This window comes from Pelobates fuscus, chromosome 2, assembly GCF_036172605.1.
Source record: "Pelobates fuscus isolate aPelFus1 chromosome 2, aPelFus1.pri, whole genome shotgun sequence".
Taxonomy (NCBI): Eukaryota; Metazoa; Chordata; class Amphibia; order Anura; family Pelobatidae; genus Pelobates; species Pelobates fuscus.
In genome coordinates, this window is record NC_086318.1 from 154,622,745 (window position 1) to 154,646,073 (window position 23,329).

The 23,329-nt window shown below is 38.7% G+C and overlaps 1 protein-coding gene across 3 annotated transcripts in view; it reads right to left on the reverse strand.

The window, feature by feature from the left end:
• Window positions 1-23,329, reverse strand: part of ARMC9 (armadillo repeat containing 9) — a 163,822-nt gene that overhangs the window by 26,710 nt on the left and 113,783 nt on the right. For all 3 annotated transcript variants that reach the window (XM_063442856.1, XM_063442855.1, XM_063442854.1), the window contains 9 exons: window positions 22,513-22,547; window positions 18,883-18,994; window positions 16,190-16,282; window positions 15,906-15,996; window positions 12,462-12,585; window positions 8,885-9,024; window positions 6,896-6,972; window positions 5,888-5,962; window positions 4,394-4,484 (listed from right to left, as the gene is read on the reverse strand). In XM_063442856.1, coding sequence (XP_063298926.1) covers window positions 4,394-4,484; window positions 5,888-5,962; window positions 6,896-6,972; window positions 8,885-9,024; window positions 12,462-12,585; window positions 15,906-15,996; window positions 16,190-16,282; window positions 18,883-18,994; window positions 22,513-22,547 — 838 coding nt within the window. The remainder of the gene's footprint in view (window positions 1-4,393; window positions 4,485-5,887; window positions 5,963-6,895; window positions 6,973-8,884; window positions 9,025-12,461; window positions 12,586-15,905; window positions 15,997-16,189; window positions 16,283-18,882; window positions 18,995-22,512; window positions 22,548-23,329) is intronic.

Below are 23,329 nucleotides of genomic sequence, written 5' to 3' on the forward strand. Positions count from 1 at the left end.
AGAGAGCTAACTCTTGCTTTATGGCTTATATTTGACACATGGAAACAGAGGACTGAATTTTTCAAGCGGACTCATAGTCCTGAAATAGTTACTTCAACCATCATAACCACTACAGCCCACTGCAGTGGTTATAGCGAAAGGAGTATCCTGGTGTCATTTCTCTCTAATGGGGCAAATGGTTTTACAGCGGTTTGCCCTCTTATCTGGTCTTGCTGGGCATAGAGGGTCCTATGAAGTAGGGTTTATGACATTTGGCTTTTTTTTTTCAGCTGCAGAAGCTTGATGACGATCCTACATCGTCATCCTGTACATTTTGAGATTCTAGAAAGAGGATTTATCTGTCGGTCACCAAAATATGGTGGCAAACTGTATTTTAGATATACCCCTAATATGAGCAAACGCTGCACTTTTCTTGTCTGGCTCTTCTCTAACAGAGCTCACACTATATGTGGCTGTCCAATCACAGTCTTCCCAATGCAGCTCAATGAGAAGTATTTGCAAGGTCTAGGTAATAGCCTGCCTCCTGAGTTTAGCTCCACTGAGCTAAACTGCCAGGGTATAACAGTATGTCTGCTTGAAAGTCAGTTGGTTGTAACAAGGTTCCTTTATAAAAGTGCCAGTTTCTACTGAAATCTGCACTTTTTGTCAAATGGAAAAAAAAAAGAGGTCACAGCTGACATTCTTACACTTTGTGTACATGTTCAAAACAATCCATTCCAGTTAGTGATACAGTACCTGAACGACCTTGTTCCGGTTTTATTTCACATAGTCATGAGTCCTAAAGTGCTTCCATGTTACAGCAATTAGCAACAAAGGCTCAAAAGTTTTAAAACCCCCAGGGTTCAACCTTGACTGTTGTGGGTGAAAAATTCACACCTATTTCACAATCCTTTCAATGTAGATCAAGTTTTTCCAGGTGGATTTTATTTCTAACAGATACACAAGTATGCGACTTTGGTGACACACCAGGTAAACTTAATTGTGTTTTGGCTAAAACCATTTTTTGCAAAGGTTAAATAGCTGAGCATACAGACGGAAGAAAAATACCAGTATTGTGCAATGCATATAGAAGATAAATATATGTCCAACTACATTGCTACTGCCTGGTAAAAACAAACTCTCTCAAAGTGCTCACGGTGTACACAACAAAGGATAAAATAAACAATAGATGCTGAAATACATCAGGAGTTTGTATGGTATCACAATGGTTTTCCTCTTAATAAAAAAAGAGAGGCATTTAGTGTAATATATCTTCTTTTTAATTGTATGGGGACAGGTGATTACTGCCAATAACATGTAATGCAAACCTATAGCCATTCTGTTAGAAAACACTTGAATGCACTTAACAGCTAAAACACTTGCAAAACAGTTGGCTTAGCGACAAAACCAAGTGTACGTGCATATGTTAATTAAAAAAAGAAATGCTTGTTGAAAGTCCAGCAACAAATCCTGAAATTGCAGAAAGTCGTCTTAACCATGTTTGACCTTTTACGTGCTTTTCCTGGTTGCAATGGTTTTGTAAGTATTTTACACAGAATTACACTATAGATTTTGTCTTTGTTTTTTAGTACCACGTTGTCATTAATTACTTGACACTTTATTTTATTTCTGTACGTAGTTTACTTATTTCATATACAAATATTTATACTATTTATGTGTGTTTTATTTGATTGCTTGTTTAGTTTTGACAATGGTTTATCAGTCATTATATATATATGCCAATGTTTTATGATATATTATATTATTTTACAGCATTAATAAAAAATATTTGACCAGATTTTGCCTTATGTGCTTCTAAATAAGAAAGATTTTGAGTACCACTGCAATGGCTATTAGATGGTAAACTCAGATGCCAACGTCTAGGCAAATCTCGTAAACCCTATGCCAATATACTTTGCTGCTTTTGGCTTCAAGAAAAAAATTGCTAATGAGACAGACATTGTATTAGAGATGGCATACCTGAAACCTTAAAAAGGAACACAGTGCCCTGGTGTCATCCCACAGTTCGAGGTCAAACAGTTCTAGTATGGTTTGCACACTCACGGGGTTCCTCGCTGGGTGCCCATGCCAACAGGAGAACCTGGTTGCCAATGCTTCGAGCTAAGTGAGCTAAATGCCCTCAGCCAATGTGTGTCTTCCTGCATCAGAACTCTTTCCTCTACACAGCTACCTAGTTTCTCTTTTTCAAAAAGGAGACAGCACCTGGACAATGAAGGCACAATAATCACTACAGCTGACTTGTGCTTGGAATGTTCCTTTAAATTAAGCTCCTACATAATTTGCCACACGCTTATTGTGAGAAACTCCCCTTTTCCTGTGAGTTTGCCACGGGATTTTGGAGGGGCCTGTTTGCCAGCCTCCGACCCTGTGACTATGGCCCCTGCAATAGACCTGGCTAAAATACTTTAAAATGCTCTGTTCATGTGAAGTATGTACTTTTGTACTCCAGACAGAAAGACCGACCGTTAGCACTAATTCTCTGGAACTGTTTTGGGCACTGGACCATGTGCACGGTCGGTCAAAAATAAGGCTTCCAGGAATTTCCTGAACCCCTGCTCTGATCTGTTTTTTTTTTTCTTTTTTTGATTTTTGAATATGTTGTTCACCCAGATCAGGGCTATCAGGGGATGTAATTTATGGGGATAAGTTGTGTTTTGGGGTACTTATGAGACTTTATAAAATATGTGGTTTTTCTGCCTAGGGATAATCGAGTTACATAATGTACATTACTCAATTATTTCCCATGCAGAGGGGAGGGATTGTGTGCTGTGTGTGGGAGTGTCATACATTTAATTACGGTTTGTAGAGGAATGCAGTAAGCCTGTCCTGTAACATGCCTGTGTGATTGTATTCGGTATATTTTTCCTGTGTTAATTTTCCTATTCGTATGTTTTCTGTGTGAATTGTATGCTATTCGGTAGTTTCCATCCGTACCATATGCATATGGAAACTACCGAACGGAGGGACCACCCCAGAGAGAAGTGTGTTAGCAATTAAGGTTCACATATTTCCTAAACCGCAAGTTAACAAGCTCGTTAGAATTGTATCTGGGTGGCCGCCATTCGGCATGCGTACACGTGGCGGCGGCCATCTTACGCATGAAAATCTCAGCGGTGTTTGGTCGTCGAGTGTCTGGAACTCAAATCGGACACTCAAACAACCGAACACCGCTGAGACCTCCAGAGCTCCGTAACTACCGAACGGAGAGTCCTAACGAATCCCCATTCGGTAGAAACAAAGTACCGAATGAGGGAACCAATATCTAGGCGGATGGAAGTATGGATGGCAATTGTAAGAGTATGTTTTAACTGCCGAACGGAGACCGACCGCAGGGCCCAATCTTATGGAACCCTTTTCGGATACCAACTCGTGTGCGGTCGGTCAAACTTCACCTCCACGTAACTACCGAACCACTGGTCCGATCTGGGTGAATTTTTGATATAATAGTCACCCAGATCAGGGCTACCTAGCGGTACCCTAATATTAATGTTATGTGATGGTTTAGGGGTACATCCAGGTTTGGGGTAAATTACTGTGCAAGTTAAGGGGATTATGAGTCACTCTGAGGGGAGGAGATGTGTGGGAGGTAACAAGCACTGTATTGGTTACTGTCCTAATTAATGTGAATCCCTCCCTTGCATGGGAGCAGGCTTTATAAGAAACCCTGGAATAAACGATTGTGAGTTCTACTCCTGAAACTGTGTGTCGTCCAGTTATTGGGAGTGCTGTGGGGATATTGCTGTACCTTTTTACCTGCTGGAAACTCTGCTGTGGATTTACTAATGACTTGTTCCTGAGCCTCCCGAGGATCTTAAGTGGAGAATAGCTGCGAGAACTCAGCTCTCCGCTACACTGTTCTTATTAGTTTGTAAGCTTTGAGTCCCTGTCCCACACAAGGTACATGTGGGCATATACCTTGCTTGGGGACTTGCATAAAAGGCCAGCTGTGGCTTCCATTAAACACACTTGTTTTACCCTTCATGAAGTCTAGGCTCATGTTTGGGTGATTGGATAACTATATACACTCTGGGGATTGCTAGATCACAATACTCCCCTGAGTATAATCACTAGCTGTTTTAAGAGCTGTTCCTGCTACGCTCTCTGGACTAGGAGAGGTCTACCCACTGGAAGCTGGATCCTGGTCTTTGGTCCAGGGTGGGTGGAGGACGGCGGTTCGTGGGGTTTACGGTGGTTATGGTGTTCCAGTGCCGTTCTTATGGTACTCGCAAGTACTAGGAAGCAGCGATTGATGGAGGTACCCGGTCGGGGTGCAAGGCGGTCCGTCACACTTATAAATTGCAGATTTAACCAACTTCTCAGTGTACCAGAACACATTAACAAAATCAATCTAAAAATAAAAGGTTAAGAAATAATAGTTCATCCGGTATCTGACCTGAATTGAGTTGTCGTATGATAAACTCAAACTGGCGATTCATATATGAATTTCCTTCTTTGATATAGCATTTCAAAACTTCCTGCATTCCCTGAAGGTAAGAAATACATATCACAACAGTGTACAGCAGATATACAGGACATGCCATGATCATAATAACCACAGAAACATTTTTGAATTTTTTTTTTTACCGATATGGAAGATCTAGGTTTTTTAGTTCAATCGGCTTTTATTTGTGTCATCGAAAATGTACAACAGTACGATGGGATATCAAAATAGGAGACACGCAGGTCTCGCAAAATCGGGAACAGCAATATGATTATAAATTAATGTAAACCTAAACAATATTAACAGTTAGAAGGTATTACAGTATCAGTATCGGTAAACTCGTCATGTTACGTGCATTCAGTATGCAGACTTCTGCATCCTATGGTCGTACAGTAAGGGGTGAGTGTGTCACCTCTGGGTGAGCCAGGTAGTGACTGTGTAGTACGTGGCCAAGATTTGCCTGTTATCATAATGATTGCATATAGCCTAGGAGTATCTTCTAGGCGGGTAGGGGCCACTATAGCGTATGTGGTGTAGCTAACCTGAAAGTTTAATTCGTAGGGGGGACTCGTCGTCCCACACAATATTGATAAATAGTGGGTTTCCATTGGGTCTTATTTCCTTTGACCGTGCAGGCCCTGTTTTGTCGTACGGGTGGTATAATCAGTTGGGTCAGTCTATAATAGTGGGCAGTAGCGAGTTAGCAGAGCATCTGTATAACACCTGAGGCCCAAGCCTGCCATACCCTCCTGTTTGGCTGCGGTTGAGACTAGTGCGCATGGTCAGTGAGGTCAGACTCTTGCGCGAGGGCAGGGAAAGAGAGCAAGCGGTGTAGAAAGGAGAACACAAAGGCAGAAGAGGATGGGGAACAGAGAGGAAAGATAAGAGCGAAAAATAAAAAGGGGGAGGGAGGGGGGTCTCGAGGAGCACCAGCGTTGTGCCCGTGGTATTCTTGGATCTGTGGTGTTCCGTGCAGTTTAGTGTCACCAGCCCTGGGGGGGGAAGATCTAGGTTTTAACCATAACCAAGAGAGGCAGTTGGTATGGGGAGGTGCTGTCCAATAAATATGCAATATTATGATAATACATGGAGAGATCTGTATCTTGAGTGGTCTGTTAATAATCCTTTTTGCGAAATTAGATTTTACTGCTGAACACTGAACACATGGTTTCTGCTCCTATGAAGAACTTACAATCTTTATACGCTATTATGAACAGGACAATAGATTCTTAAGCTGCAGTTAACAACAAACATATATTCCTCATACATGGTATTTGGTTTTGAATGAAGCAATTCATTAATATAGGTAATTTACATCCATCAATTCCATTCAGAGTTGCTATATGATCTGGGTGATACAAGTTATATATTTGTGAAAGAGCAACAAAAGACTAAATATTGAGAATTATTTCAACACAATGAATAGCGATAAATGGAATGACTCACCATGGCTCTGGCCTCTTCACGTATGGAAGGCACCGAAAGGACGCTATAGAGAGCTCCATTAACATAGGAGCGGATCTATGATAAATAAAGACATGATACTTCAGTGGAGACCACTAAATGTTTGGGAACTAAGCGTTTTTCATGCTCTGCCACCACTTTAAAATATTTATTAAATAGTTATGTTTGAATTTCACTGAAATTTAAAAAGCAATCAAAAGATATCATAAGACATACCAAGCACTCAATAAACCCTTCTCTAACAAACTATTTAATTCCCCTACTTAACCCTTTGTGTCACTATACCCCACTCCCTCTAGCATGTAAGCTCATCGAGCAGGGCCCTCAACCCTCTCTGTTCCTGTACGTCCAGTGGTCTGATCTCAATTATGTGTCTGTTAGTCCACCCATTGTACAGCGCTAAGGAATTTGTTGACGCTATATAAATAATAATAATAATAATAATAATAATAATAAGACAAAGTATGGTTTGTCCAGGTTGACAAGAATTGACAAAAGACAGAGTTTCAGCTACCAACTTTTGTCAATTCCTACAGCCATTGTTGGTGATGGCTGTGGAAAAGAGGCATCTTCTTGCGTATTGTACGACTTGTTGCAAGGAGTATCCTGCAATCTTGTAGGATCCTCCATAACCTCGGTGTTATACTCTTGAGAATGCAACATCATCCCAAAATGCCACATACAAACGCATCTTATGAATTTAGCAGGGGAAACTATCAGTGGGATAGAAGTTGACAAGAAAAGCAAGCGCCACAGTACGATTACACTAGAAAGAATGGAACAGGTGAGTGGAAAGAGACAATACTGCAAACATCGTTATTTAACGAATATATATTTATATAGATTGGTTAAAATGTAATCAATATACAGCATCATGAAATGTGTTTCCAATTCTGAATAAAATAATAATGTATCAGTTTGCTGTGTGTTGCAGTAATATCCAACACACACACTTCAGAATATAGAGAGTTTTAAAGGTTAAATACACACCTCATGGTTCTCATGGCCAAGCAAGTCAGAAAGGACTCTCAGCACAAGACCTGGAGCCTTAGCACACATTCTCTTTCCTGGGAAAAAAAGCACATTGCCAGTTCTTTATCTTATTACTTTAAAGAGGCAAAGCACATGCAATATATATCAACCCATACGGACACCAACCCAAAGCCACTGACAACAGTTTATGTATTTGGATGATAAACAAATAGATCTATAACATTCAGGTAATTTTGCCCAGCAACATCTGAGGGCGCCAAATGAATTTCTACAGATCTTCAAAAAAAAAAAATATTAAAAAATAATAATAATAATAATGACAAAACACATATATACAAAAAAAAATCTGTAATTTTTATGAGATGGAAAGGAAAAACCCTGTTCTAGACTTGAACATCATACAGTCTCTGCCAAATGTGACAAATCTATAATATGTAAAGTTAGCAGCAAATATGTGAAATTAGCAGCAACAATATTACTTCGTTTGCATAATTAGCCAAAATTATAACAACATTGGCAGTATATTCACCTATACGATATTTATAATATTTTTTTGTTTTATTTTTTATGCTTATTGTACATTATATACCAATAAAAACAATATATATATATATATATATATATATATATATATGAGAATCAAATCATTTCACTATGTGAGATTTGTATTTTATGACACACTTTTTTTCTATTTACATATCGGGAAACTTGTATATGAATATTTAAACATATCAAAACAACTTTAGCTTAATGAAGCAGTTTTAGTGTAGATCATGCCCCTGCAGTCTACAATTCTCTGCAGTTTAGTAGTTAAATCATTTTTGATTATGTTTAGCCAGCCCTAGCCACGCCTCCCTTGGCTGTGAATGGCAGTCTGCATGCCAAAAATGGTTACAACTTGTTTTAGAATGGTTTATCTCCAGCTTTGTAAATTGAACTTTAATCACATACAGTAAGCTCCTTTAGGGTCTAGAAGGCTACCAACAGAGCAGGAGATAAGAAAGGTTCTATTAAGCAGAATGTACAAAAAATGAGTTTTAAGGGCTACTCCAAACTAAATTTTTATTTTATATTTAAAAATCGTTGTTTAGTAGTTGGTTTTCATGCATGCATTCCTTGGAGTAGATTTTTAAAGAGTTTGTAAAAGCTGCAGTTCTTATGAACCTCACCTTTGCACGCCATCCCCTTTTTTGATGGAAGCAGCTAACACTCTTCTTGAGGAAAGAGCCAAAGGCTTCTCATTTGGAAGCCTCTGAATCTGTAAGCAAGGGTGTGCTGTGAAGGAGGTAGTTTGAAGCCTGAAGTTCCGAAAAGGCTGGTTTGAAGTCTATGGGGACGGAGGCAGGTGCGCTCAAGTAGGGCACGCCTGTAACTTCTGTTCGCTCAGGGGAGCTAACAGAAGGAGGCAGCAAACCTCCCTGGCTGTTTGACAGCCTGGGGGATGTTCCATAGTTAAGGGCTCAACAAATCCTAAGGGACAGATCGCTATGGTAAATAGCAATTTTGTCCTGACACTTGGGTATTTGTCAGCCCATTCTTTCAGGCTCAGCTATTTTTGTTGTTTCAATTAGTATTGTGCCCAATCTGGCTTCACATAGAAATCAAATTATTTGTTGTATTGTGCTGTCCTTTAGATTAGTGCCTAATCTGGCATCTGAAGGTAGCTTTTTTCCTTTTTTTCTCAAAGTCAGACTGTGCTGGGTAAACGTGTGCTGCTGAAAATATATGTATATCTCACTTTTGCCCTAACTTAGTTGTTTATTTTGCTCCTAAGTACTACAATCGGTTTTCTATCTGTAGAAATCAATGTATGTATCACAAAAAACACACCCAAAAAATCCCCATTACATTAAAAGGTTTGTGCTATGGCGCAAAGAAAATATTTTGGGGTTCCACGTTGTTGGTACATTATGTCAAAGAGTTCCACAGGAAAAAATAATTGGGAACCAAAGATCTTCATGCAACAATGTGTACAATCCCACACACCTGCATTTCGAAGGCAAAGATTCATGAGCAGTGCTACTGCATACTCCACAGTGTAGTCGGAGAGGGAGTCTATATCTTCTAACTCTTGAACCAGCCAATAGATGAGGCCATCCTGGATCATGGCAGATTGCATACAGCTTCTGAAAAGAGGACATACCAAAGTTAGCTGTGGTTGTTGATTATCTGCTTTATACTGCAAGTATATTCTATTCCATGACACACTGTCCGACTTGGTGAAACCATTACTCTAGGAGTAGGTAGGAATGGTCAAAAGGTATAAAAGACTGTTGTATGTGTGAATTTACATGTAGCCATACTTGCTGGAAGTCTTCACCAAACTTAAACACCACTTCAGCGGTTTATTTATTAAATAAACATTGGAAGTGTACAGGACAACTAGAACTCATATTATCCCATCACTGTATGCATATTAACTGCATCCAATAACATTTCTTATTATTTTACAATTTTTAAGTACATTATATATAAAACCCATGGCTTGATGTAGCTCAGCTTTAATGTATTGTACATGCTGATTTCTCCATAGATTTAGATAACTACACAAATACTTTAACCCCTTAAGGACCAAACTTCTGGAATAAAATGGAATCATGACATGTCACACATGTCATGTGTCCTTAAGGGGTTAAAGTAAATGTACGACAGAAATACCTGGATAAAAAGGATGCCATGCTCCCATTTACCAATTGGTTATTTTACACAGACCTCCGAGCAGGATTTGTACACTAAAAAGGATCAAAGCGGGGAAAGTACCCAGCCAAGCTCTCCTTTAATATATTTTTAAACCATCAGAGAAAGATAGGGCTGCAGGGAGTGTTCAGTACTGTGCTGTTCTCCTGTACACCCCTGATATAACAAGAATACCTGGCTGTATTTGCAACTATTCCACTCTTATCTATATACCAGAATTTCTGACCATATGGAATAGTAATTGAGAGACAACTGATTTCACCAGACAAGAGACATTGCTCTCATAAGATTAGCCCCACCTTTCTAGTCTTATATTAAAATAACAGAATGATACATTTAGGCACAAAACTCTAGTACTCTGGACTGTCTTGAAAAAAGCCTGCCTGTGCCAATTGAGGAGTAGTCTACTCAATCAGATATGGTATAGTCCTACTCAATCAGCTAAAGGAGAGTCTTGCTCAATGAAATATGGGATAGTCCTACTTAATGAGATATGGGATACTCTTACTCAATCAGATAAGAGACAGCCCTACTTAATGAGATTTAGGATAGTCCTACTCAATCAGAAAAGGGGTAGTCCTACTAAATCAGGTAAGTGATAGTACTAATAAATCATGACCTACTGGCCTAGCAGCTTATCTTAAGGCATCAGGATTTTATGGGATTTAAGAATTACAAGTATCTTGTTTTGTTCACATTTAGTGCAGTAGAAGCAGTCGTGTTGTGTCGGCATTTTATTTTATGGGGCTATAAGAAAGAAGGAAACAAAAAAAAAAGGAAATGGTAAAAGAGAAAACCAGATGACTTTACATGGAGAAAAAAAAAAACGTTTTCTAGAATGCCAAGTAATTATTTTCATATTTTGTTATTTTTTGTTTGATCCTCAGACTTGGTTTAAAATAAAGTATAAAGCATAAGCAGCTGTCAGGCATATTCTTCTGGGTGTCTTAGGTTTTAGGAGTCTGCTATGAAATAAAACCTTGAAGACATATGAAAGGGACATGACTGTTGAGCAGTTGCTCTTGAAGGGTTAGTCCAAGATCCAAGACCCCAAAAAGTAATCTGAAGTGGCCATGGTGCTGGGAGTCTGTATGTGCAGCATTTTGCAATGCTGCATTTAGAAGCTGCTGGAGGTATAACACCACTTTCAACAAAGTCATTAGCCTTAGTTCTGGGATGACTAATGTCCATTCTGTGAAAACAAAACTGGCATCTGACGCCAGCAAGCATAGTATACTGTCGCCAGACAGCCAATGATGGCACAGTCCCACCCTTCGTGCCACCCCTGTCCTTCCCTCAGTCCATCCTTCTCGCCCCCTGAGTGACATCAGACAAGGAGGATCAGGCAGAGGGGAGAATTTGGACTTGGCAATGCAGGTGCACTAGTAGACATATGAGCTAGAATATAAAGAAAGCAACACCTAAAAAATGGAGACCTCGGTGAGAGAAAGAAAAGAAAAAACAAACTTTATTTATAACTCAGTTAAGGACAGACAAATGTTGCAAGAAGCCAAATCACAGATAATTTTATATGCACCAGACCATCTACAAAGCCAGAAATAAGTGTCAGGACTTTTGTTCTTTGCTTTGTAACACTGGAGCCTGGTTGTAAGGAGAAGGCTAATACAAACAGGTGGAATGCAGAACAAAACAACAAGGTTTGGAGATCTGGAACTAGGACTGGAGATTCATATTAGACAGAGAACACGCCAACAATCATATCAGGCTTAGTCTGATGACTGGTACAAATCAGAGAAGAATAGCAGTCTAAGAGGTCCAGCATTAACTCAGATATCTGAAGGTATACACAGTACAACAGAAGAAAGGACACAGGAACAAAAAAGCAAAAATTGTCAGACAAAAAAGATTGCTAGGTTTAGTATCCCAAGAAACACAACCTCCCTATTCCACCTCATTATTTATTTATTTATTTTTAAAGGGCCTGTTTCAGTGTCTCTAATAATCAGTAGTCACAGTTGGAAAGAAATTCTTAATACAGGAATCAGAAAATGATAACTTAACTGGACATGTATTTAAACAATTTTATCATGCATTCAATCCGATATGTAGAACCTTATAATTCTAGGAAACCATGTAATACAGTTAAGCAATACTCAATCCAGCTTGATATGTTTTTCCCCACATTTCCAGTTCAATGTATTCAGTAATTTATTACAATTCTTAATTTATCAAAACTTCAAAAGAGGTTTATTTATACAAGTGTTTGTGCATCTATACATTTATTTTATGCTATTTATGACAAATGCTATTATCTTAAGGATTCCAACTGCAAATATGTACTTTATAACTGTGTCACTTTAACGTAATTTATTTTTTTCCACAACAAAACTGTGAACTTACCATTTCATTAAATATTTCTGTGTGGTCATTCCATTGAACATTAAATATTTATGTTCAGCATTTCATCATATGATCAAAAATAGCTACATGTTTAATGAGCAGCACCTATTAACCTGGCTTCTCCCATCAAATAAATTAAATATCAATAGCAGTAACCTAAAGATTGACTGCAGCCAACACCTATTTGCTTAAGAGTGTAAAGCCATTCCAGATTTAGTGTTAAAAGTGCAATGAGCTAGGAAAAAATAAAACATTAAGACAAAGGTTATCAATCCATACACAACATTTTTTTAAGGTAAATAGAGAAAATCGGTTTCATGGATTGATCTAGAATGTACGTCATAGATTATATTGTGGACATGAACATGTGCTAAAAATAAGCAGGGTTTGATTACGGAAAATTGCGCATTAAGGAGAGAACAAATGATGCCACAACCAGCTTCTGTTTAAAAGAATTCCTTGGGCATTTTTGCTTTAGCATCAAGTGTAAATTGGTTTGTCCTACCTGAGGCTAAGTTTCTGAAGAGTGCCCAGAACATTTTCTCTTGTAGCAGAATCTTTCTCTTCAGATTTAAGGGAGTCTTCTAAAGTGTGCAGAAGACGAGGATTCTGGGAGAGGTAAATCCGCCCTGCAACACAAAATGGATTTACAAAAAGCATAGTTTAGTATAGAGTATAGATGTAATTAGCAAACACATGTGGACATATTTATTAAAATGTTCAAATTGGTGACTCCTTCCTTTTACATCTTTGCACCACATTTCTAAAAACAACATTTGTTAAAGGTTTAATCCAAATGCCATGACCACTTCAGTGATTTGAAGTGGTCATGGTGCCTGGAGTCTGTATGAGCATGGCTTTGTTGTTAAACGTCCAATGATAAACATCCAATGGTGGTACGCCCACTCTCTGTGCCGCTACAAGTCTTCCATTGCATTGAATGAAGGTACATTTCAGCTTTATTTAAAAAAAAAAAAAAAATTAATTAGGGAGGCGGGGGGGGGAGCCAACGCAACAAGGGTTGCTCTAACTAAAAACATTGCTTTTTGGTTGCAGTTACTCTTTAAATAGCTTGAAATATAAAGATGGTGCAGGCACTCCAAGGATCAGAAATGGCAAATTTATTGAAATCCAAAGTAACACAACGTTTCGACCTTGCGGTCTGTGTCACAAAAAAAGCCTTAAGATTATGCCAATTTTTTTATAGTTCAAATCAATTTGCCATTTCTGGAGTGCCTGAACCATCTCTATATTTCACGCTGTTGCCATTGGAACTTGGTGCTTAGTCCTGGTTTGGTTGCACGCTGGTTTAAATTGATGGGATTGAGTGCAGTTCCTTTTTGGGGTTTTTGGAAACTCTTTAAATCTCAGAAGTTTTTGGATAATACATTCTTCATCCCACAATAAAACTTTAAAAATACCATTATCATTGTCGTCCCTCAAGAATTTCATATGATAACTGCGCAAGCACATTAATGGAGAGTCAATGGCACTTTCAGGTTTTATTTTTGGATAATGTGTGGTGCAAGTTATTACATCTGTTTTTCTCCACCCATCCATTGAGCTTTTTGCTCCCTAACAATCATTTTTGAATATACACTAATTTTTAAACAACTGTTTTCTCTGCAATATGTTTCAAAGAAAACAGCATGTGTAAAAAAAATAAATAAAAAAAAAATACAATTTTAAATTGTCATCTGTCTCAGATAACATGTAGTGTTAAAAATAGCAATGTGGATATAAGTTCATACAACATAGCCTATTCATATCAGCAAGAAAATGTCATTCTAAAACACACACATTGATTTATAGCTTTGACAGATATGATTTATACCATAGAAAAGGCTTCCAATAGTCTCAACAAAAATCTATACATGACGGATAGTGCATTGGCATCATAACAAATGTGTGTAATACAACGTCAAGGAAAGTAAGTATTCTACATCTGGGAAAAAATCGTGGTAATTTTGGTGTGAGCAACTTGGATGTGGAAATGGATTTTCAGAACTCGGTACCAATTAGCACTTTTTACATATGTCCTGGATTTAGCATTAGGGTTAGCAAAGGGCAAATCTTTACAATACAAAGTAGAAGAGTCAGTCGAAGCATCATTACCACTAAATTCTCATTGTAATAGTTAAGGTGATAGGAGTCACCTGGTGTCATCCCACAGTAAGTAGTTCAACCATTTTTGAATGGTTTGACATTTACTTGGATCTTTTAGGCACCTCCGGTCAAGCCCCCTTCTGATATATCTGAAGCAGAGGTTTTACTTCCGCTAAAGATATATAAATATTGTCGCGATCTGTAAATAATTTATTGGCTGAGTGTTTCACATAATTAAGGCCTCACAGTAAAAACACGGTTTGTTATTTTAAACCACTTTGTGTTTTGTAATATCCATAATAAATTGAGCCTATGGTCTGCTTTTTACTGTATCGTGCGAGGGAATAATAGTACCTGCTCATGTAGCTTATTTTGATTTAATATTTTCCCGAGTGCAATACTACCTCCTGTATTTTGGATCATTTGTATAATTGATAACTACATTTTGTGATCAACGTTTTGGCTTCACCTTGGGCCTTTCAAAAGAACCTGAGAAATGCCCAAAGATGGGCCGAAACTATCTCAAAATGTAATTATCAAGATCTGCCAATTAAAAAAAAAAATGTAGTTTTTTCACAAAAAAAACCTTAAGATCACGCCAAATTTGTATAGCTCAAATTAAATACACACACAAACATACTGCATCCACTATACACACACACACCAGATGCCCTGTGCACATACACTACATTCCCTAAACACACACTACATACCCTATCTCAGTTCTAAGTGCCTGCCAAACGGCAGTGGAATGTGGAGGCGAGCAGGCCCCATGGGTGGAGTTGGGGGAAGGCCCTGTGGCCAGGTTTAGGGCAGCCCTCCCACCCACATCATCATACAAAGCTACACACATACATGCCCCACACCGCCTCCCACAATCTTTAACCCACATATATTCCAGACCAAGCACACTGCTAGTAAGAAAAAGACTACTTAAGAGGGAAATAGCAAATAAGAGACAGAAAAGTTGAAAAGCACGAATCTGAAGGTAGATGCAGGATAGTCAAGAAGAAAGGAGGCGGAACAATCTATTTTGCCTATGGTACCTACATTGCTTTTAATTAACCCTAAATGTGATGCATTCACCTGGAACCTGCAGACACACACACAAAGACAGTCACTCACAGATACACACGTATAGAAACAAATTATCAAAAAACCATCGCATAATCACACGCACATAGATACAAACATATAGGCACACAGTCACAAAGGCTGACCCAGAGATACAAGCACAGAGAGGTAAAGTCCGTGAGGCTATATACGCAAGTTGACTCTCCACCTTCTTTGCACTTCTTCAGCCTCATCTCCTCTTCCTCCTCCCCCCAAGGTAGCAATGGTGTTTTGAGAGTGAAGGCTTTTCATTTGACAGGAGGCTTCAGTTTGGTGCAAAGTGTGTAAACATGGAGCAGGGACATGATTTTGCCCTTTGTTCTCACCCACTTCACTCTTACAAGGTTATTCACTAAACTCAATATTGTAACAAACTGAAATCTGAATGGCAAGATTTAGGTACAGGAAGCTGATCTTGAAAGATTATCCAACTCTGCTATTTTAGCCTGGATTTTGCCATTCAGATTCTAATTCTCTACAATTTAATGAATAAATCCCATAATAATCAATACCAGGACACTGGATTATCAGTGCTATATTAAAAGGGTGGAGTGGGAGCTTCCTAGAGCTGGGTCAAGTCAGACATTAGACACCTTACAGCCTACATGCAGACAGGGTAATCAGGGGACAGGATATGGGCCCGCAAGAAGGCAGTTTGACACCCCTGCATTATTGCAATATATTTGATTGAAAGCACAAGCCCCCTATTTGATCAATATCTATCACTTACCATTGGTTAAGGATGCAAACGCATTTATCAGACGAGCTGTGTACTGTCTGACCACCTCATTGCTGGAGCTCAGAAGTTTCAGGACATTTCTCTTTGGGAGTCAAAAAAAAAAAATAGTAAGAAAATGTATATGAAAGTACAATGCATAACAGATTAGTCACAATTCATTTGCAATGCAAGCAGTAAACTATAAGAGAACACTTGAAGTTTATTTATTCTGCTTTTCAATCCACAGATTTACACAAACAATACCAAAATACAAATGTCTTTTTACAGCTGCTTACCTGTTCATTGTGACTGCAGTCCAGCAGGTCATTGCTAATGTATGCCTGGAGAATGGTGTCCCTTTGCTCTCCAGACTGTGAGCGAGTAAGACGCTGAAAATGAATTAAAATACTTGTGATCGACTTTCTGAAGTAGAGTAATAACTGAATTGAGTAAAACAGGGTTACAGGGAAAGCAATCTTATTTTGTAGCAGAATAGAGAGTTCATGGTACCTTTAAAGGATTACTCCAAGCACTGTGACCAATTCAGTAATTTGAAGTGGTTATGGTGCTTTAATTCTGTAAACGCTGCACATACAGAGATATATCCTTTTGCGTCCAGAGGTGTAACTCCATCACTGGTGGCGTCATTAAAGTATTAACAATTATTGTCAATAAGTAGTATTGAGCTACCTGGACAACTTGGCCTCAGAACTGTATTACTGGTAAATTTGATCTATAGTCTCATTGTTTTTTTGCCCACTTTTAAGGGTTAACCAGGACAGTAAGGGTTACTCCGGTCAAAAACAGTATTTTATTAAAACACATTTTTTTAGGTCACTAATCGACCAGCTATAAAAGATACTCCTGGGGAGTATTGAGTAATTAAAAAGTCATAGTTATTAAGTTATTTATTAATAATCAATTAGTTTGCGATGCTACATAGACTCTCCCGATTTTCTGTAAAATGGAAAACCAGGAAATTTTCGCTAAAGAGCAGTTCTAGTTATAAAACGATTTTATTGGTTTGATTTGTTTTAGTTAGTGGTGTCAAATTTCCTGGCTTAACACTACGACTCATGAAAATGCTTTGAGTTTGAGACAAGTAAAGTAATCAGATTATCCCTCAGGTATTACAAATCTTCTATATTATCTCAGATATGCAAAAAGCTGCTGCTTTGCCCATGAACCTGAAGAACAGGTTAGTTCTCAATACCGGTCAATGATAAATGTTTAGGTAGGCAGCAAGTAAATTTCTGACACATACTGTGTTCCTTTGAAACTTGAAATAGAAAACAGAAATCTAGGTGTTGGTGAGGATTATAATAGCATTTAGACCTCGGAGCACTGTACCTAGGGCTGGCAAACCCCTATTCCATACAGTGAAGACAATGTAGTCCAGGCACGGTGGAAAAACACGTCAAACACAGCAATGTTTCGATCCACACTCGGATCAATGTTTACATTGCAATGTCAATTTCATTGCATATTAATGTTTACATTGCAGGGCTAAGACAACTTCTAGTGGCTGTCATTCAGTATCTTCCCATAGGAAAGCACTGATTTAATGGTTCCGTTTCGGTAGGATATTATGTGCGCGGCGCTTGTTGTGCACGCGGTTCCTCCATCGGAGGGACGTCGCTGGACCAGTCCAGCGCCAAGCAACCTCGGTGCTGGAAAGAGGTAAATTAAAAAGGGTTTTAGCCCTTTAATTACTGGGTGGGCTGGCCTCGGAGGCAGGGGGATACTATTGGGTTAGGAATACAGTTTTGTATTCCTAACACTAAAAGTATTCTATTAATTGCATTGAAATGCACCAGGAAGAAATGCATATATTCTGCTTAGTTTGTGGAACATGCAGGGCTAATAAAGATGATGTGTAATATCAGTGCAAGAAACAGTTATAGTTTTATATTGCAAAAGTAAAGAAAATTAAAAACCCACACACAACATTATTTAATAAATAAAATATTGTCTGTGCAGCTTACAGAATACTGGTAGGCTCATTAAAGAAATCTAAATATATAACTGCATATAATGTGAGTTAGTAGCCCTTCATTAGTGACATAGGAATTTTCTATACATTTCTAAATCTTACCTCCCAATTTATGGAGCATTGTTCTTGCTCTGTAACATCTACTTTTTAAGGCAGATCTACTGCACCCCTGTTTGCTTTGCTTTTGCTTTGTTTGCTTTGTTATCTGGTCCTCACATACACTGTAGATAATAGGTTCTGGACACAAAACATGTATTTAAACACATTTAAATGTAAAAATTTACATTTACAATTAAAACTTGTGTAACTAATCATATGTACACACGTTATACCATTTCTCAGGTGCAAAACAAGTTTCTGCATTCAGTAGCTCTTATATCTGGTATTCCTAACACTAGTGTTAAATTAACTATTTAGGTCTCCAGTCCCCCTCCGATCGCATGAGAAAGATGAGTTTACTCACCTTTTTCCCCACACTGCGCCTAGCCACGCCTCCATGATCTCAGCCAATCCAATGCTTTTGTATAGAAAAGCATTAGGAAGCTATTCGCTGTGTCAATCAGCATCTCCTGAACTCCTTGAACCAATAAATCTCTGTGGGGAACGTTCAGTGCCTCCATGCTGAGCGTTGAGATGCTGAGTATACGTGCTGCATACTGTGCAGCACTGAGAAAGGAGGCATCTCTAGAGACCGTCTGAGTGACTCCCTCTAGAGGTGTTACTAGGCAGCAATGTAAACATTGCCTCTTCTCTTAAAATGCAGTGTTTACATAAAAAGCCTGTAGTTACAGGCTACAGACACAAGAACCACTACATTAAGCTGTAGTGGTTTTGGTGACCAAAGTGTGCTTTTAAGCGGTCCTCTTCGTTTTTCCCCACAACTCACTATGCGTTACTGTTGCCGGCTAACATTGGATATCAATCAAAATTCCCAGTACTGTATACTAAATACTACACCAGAAAGAAAAGCAGAACAAAGCACTGCGGGCTTCTTACCCAACGCAAGGCTTGTAGGAGCAGTGCTTTACGACGATCATTACCAAATAACAGGTCCTTTTTTAGCTTTTCATAATCCAAAGAAGGCAATAAAGGTACTTCTAGCAGCTTCCTAGGACAGAGCAAAACAGATAATATGAAAATGAAAGATGACAACAATAAGAAGAATAAGTAGAGATACTCCGTCGTATTCACTAAAGTGAGAATGTTGGGGAATTCAAAGTAAATTTCAGATGCAAGTCCAAAACAGAAAAACTGGAAACGTTCACCAAGTCAGCTTTGCTTACAGTTTGTTTTTTTGTCCTTAAAAATGTAAAAGTCACTTTGAATTCCTGACAAGTCTCCTTTAACGAGCAGCCCTTATAGTAAGCATTCCTCCATAATAATATAAGTACAACCCATTACACTGATTTTGTAATATGACAGATCAATCAAGATGACATATGCTTTTATTTCATATTTCAACGTATAAGTTAAGATAATGGATGACTCCAGAGGGTGTAAGAAGTAAGGTGATGTTGAAATTACCTATGCCATGGCAGCCAAGATTGTACATGAAAAAAAAGTGATAATTTCTTGAGAATCAGATGAACATAACCATGTGCAATATTTCTTGTTGGGGGCCTAAGGACAAAACAGTAGCATTGTAGGGGTTTGAGAATACCGCTTGTTATCAGAGATCTTCAAATCAGTGCTGTCAGAGGGGGTGTTGTCTCGTCTTGTAGTTGTCAGTATGCCCCTCCTGGCTGGCATCCCCTAGAGTATTTATAGCCATTCCACTTGTAGATCTGGTCCTTTTTGTAATCATCCGCATCCCTTATAAATATCCTGGTTTCAATATTTGCTTTAAGTGTTTCCATCAGTATATTTAGATCAGCGTTCAGTTTGTTTAGGTTTTCCAACGTCATGGCAGTTTTGAATGTAATTTTCAATTTTCAGCAGTTCAGTTTCCTGAGTGCAACACTACCTTTGGATTTTGATAACCATGCATTTCTTAATTGAGCCAATATTATTTTTCTGCTACAATCTCATGTTGATAATGGCAAGGTAATAGCTTGATAAAGGCCCTGTTGGGGGCCAAAATGTTGCTTTTGATCTGCTCCAATAAACCTGCTCACTGGATTTACATTGAGTGTCTGGACCATCATTTATTTTCTTTACTACAGATAGACATATAAATAAAATAAATATAAACCTGTACTTGAAGAGAATATTCATTTTGAACCTTTTCTCCCTTAATAATATGTATTTTAAATAATGTAAAAAAATTTGGTTAAAAAAATGTAAAATGCTAAATGGAAATTGTAACGGATCACCTGGCACCCCGACTGGGTACCTCCGTTGAAGGATGCTCCTAGCGCTTCCTGAGGACTCCAAGCACTACAGCAGACACCACAACCACCGCAGACTCCACAACCGCCGTAGCTTAACTGGAGTCTCGCCGTCTTCCTTCCACCCTGGATCAGCTTCTGTCCTCCAGGACCGTGTGGGGAAGACCTCTCCTCCAAGAAGAGCGTAACAGGAACAGCTCTTAAAAGAGCTAAGTGATTAAGGCTCAGGAGAGTAGGCAGAGCATAGCAATCCCCTGTGTGAATATAGCTGTCCCCTCCAATCACGAGACAAGACTACGTGTTGAGGGTCAAGAAGAACTGAGGTTTAATGACACACACTCTGCTTTTATGCAATTCTCCCATGCAAGGGAGACGACCACAGACAATTATGAATTACCAAATCACACAATGGTTACATCCCACACATCTCCTCCCCTTAGCCTGAGAGGTAACCCAATTATCCGTACCGTTTAAAGCATACTTTTTACCCAACTTTCATAACTAAAACTATACATACAATATTAATAAAAGTCACATATTATTAATCTACATACAATATAAGGTGGATTATCTTCTTATTTAAAACAAATAGTAGTATTGCCAATAAATATTATTGTGTATCATCCAACATATCAATCACACTGTGCAGTCTTAGTCCTGTTTCTGATTTTGTCTTGGTATTTTTGCCCTGCATACAGCCAACACCAAGCCTAGGGCCTAGCCGCATGGAATAAGTCCTCTATACGCCTTTCAGTTATTCTCTTTTCTAAATGTGTAGAGATGTGAGGTGTCCTAGTTTAAGTCAGCAGCCACATCGATATTTACTAAAGTGACGACTTTTCTCGCGAACGCTTATAGAGGACTTATTCCATGCGGCTAGGCCCTAGGCTTGATGTTGGCTGTATGCAGGGCAAAAATACCAAGACAAAATCAGAAACAGGACTAAGACTGCACAGTGTGATTGATATGTTGGATAATACACAATAATATTTATTGGCAATACTACTATTTGTTTTAAATAAGAAGATACTCCACCTTATATTGTATGTATATTCTGTTTTATGTGAGGGTAAAGGGTACTCACTAAGGTGTCTTAGAGCATCTCTTATTTATACTTTTTTTGAGTGTGTTTCACTGGTAATACTGTACTTTCTTTCACATATTATTAATCAGCACATTCCAAATACAAACATTCGAATCCGTTCAGCCAGGAGATAGGTATAAGTCACTTTTGACCTACCGCAAGCACATTTTCATGCCCAAAACAGTTCCATGGATTTGTGCTGTGCGGTCGGTCTATTTTACACCGAGAAAATGACTAAGTCCCATTCGAACAAGCGTTCGAATCTTTGAACGGGACTTAGCCTCCAGCCGCGGTGTCGAAGTAGAGTAGAAGGTACCGGCCAGCGGTGTTCGTGCAATTGGGTAGCCGAAAACAGTTCCATAGATTTGGCTGCACACACCGCTGACCGCGTTCAAATAAATTAAAATGCCCGCCACCACGTGTTCGGTATTTGAATGTCGGCCACTTCGACGACTTCGGCACTTCGACTGCATCCGAAGTGCCAGTTCAAACGTACCCATTCTTTGTACAACACAGTTAAAGGGCCAGAAACAGCATAATATAAGTCCATAAGCCCCAACTCAGTTCCTTAAAGGGCTATACATCCCAGGGCCATAGTCGCAGGGCAGGAGGCTGGCAGTCAGTCCTCTCCAATGCACAGTGGCAAATGGCAGTTTGTCACAGAAATTAAAGAACACATCAGCTTATTGTAGGAATTATGGTGCCAGGAGTATCCTAAATCACCCTATTATAAGTAATCCGTTTATTTTTTTATTTTTTTTTATTTAAAATGGGGTCCACCAGATATGGCTCCCTAAGTCCACTACTTCAGACAGAGGTTCTGCCTCGCTGTCTGAGCAAAGCACAGCTGTGCATGGCTTAGATCATTGGTTAAGAGACAATGTACAATGAAGGGGGTTCTTGGAGTGTTCCTTTAAAAACAGACCATACATTAACTATGCAACTGACAGAAAAAAAAAGTTTCAGTACACAAACATCTAACTAGTGAAAAAATAAGAATTTACTCTCTTGCTACCGTGGCTTTATTTTAAATTAATAATTTATGACAGCTGCAGAATACGTATTGTATTTTATTTGAATACTAAACTTATCACAAGTGATATAGAAGGGTGTATGCACTGTATTAATCCAGCTGTCAAATGCAGACCTCTAAAATTTTATTTCTCCTTATCTCAGTCTAGCTGGCACGGCAAACACAACATTGTTTTTACGTACGTGGGGGCGATTGACGCTCTCAGCATAGAAGAAGCCTGCAAAACATGAAAAAAAATTTAAAAAATTAAACAAACAATAAAAAAAGTAATTTTTTTCACATTTCAAAGAAAATATCAGAAATAGGTGAGCATATATTCTCTTGTGGTTAGAAAGCAACAGAGGGAATGTTCGTTATGCATGTAAATCGGTAAGGACAGAACAGTCTACTCAATAACTTGTTATAACCAGTCTTCCACCTACTGGAAAACCAAACAAACAATAGTGCTTTATATGGCTCTTATCACAGTTATTGTGGATCTGTCATCCATAAAATGTATGTTAGACAAAATTAGCTTAATTTAAAGGGATTATATAGTGTTAGGAATACAAAGTTTTATTACAAAGTTGTATTTCTCATACTATAGTACCCTCTAGTCCCCCCATTGATGACCAGCGCTGGGTTGTTGCTCCGTCTCCTCCAACATCAAACAAGGGGTGGGGGAGGAACTAAGGTGCATTAGGCCCTCCCCATAGAAGAGCATTGCCTCAATGCTTTGCAAATGGGATTTTACCAATGCTGGATGTCCTCATACAGAGCGTGAGGACGTCCAGCGTTGTTTAAGGGACCCAAAGTCTGGTAAACTCCCGGAAGCGCCTCTAGTGGCTGTCTGGTAGGCAGAAGCAAATGATCTATTACTTCCCACTGTCCAATGTACAGCTAGATTAGGACCCACCAATTTTAGGGTATTGCTAAACCCTAGGGTAAAAACAAATAGTTGTTGTTTTTGTTCTTCCTTTCTTGATACAGGTGATGTTTAATAGCCTTGAAAGATCTGAA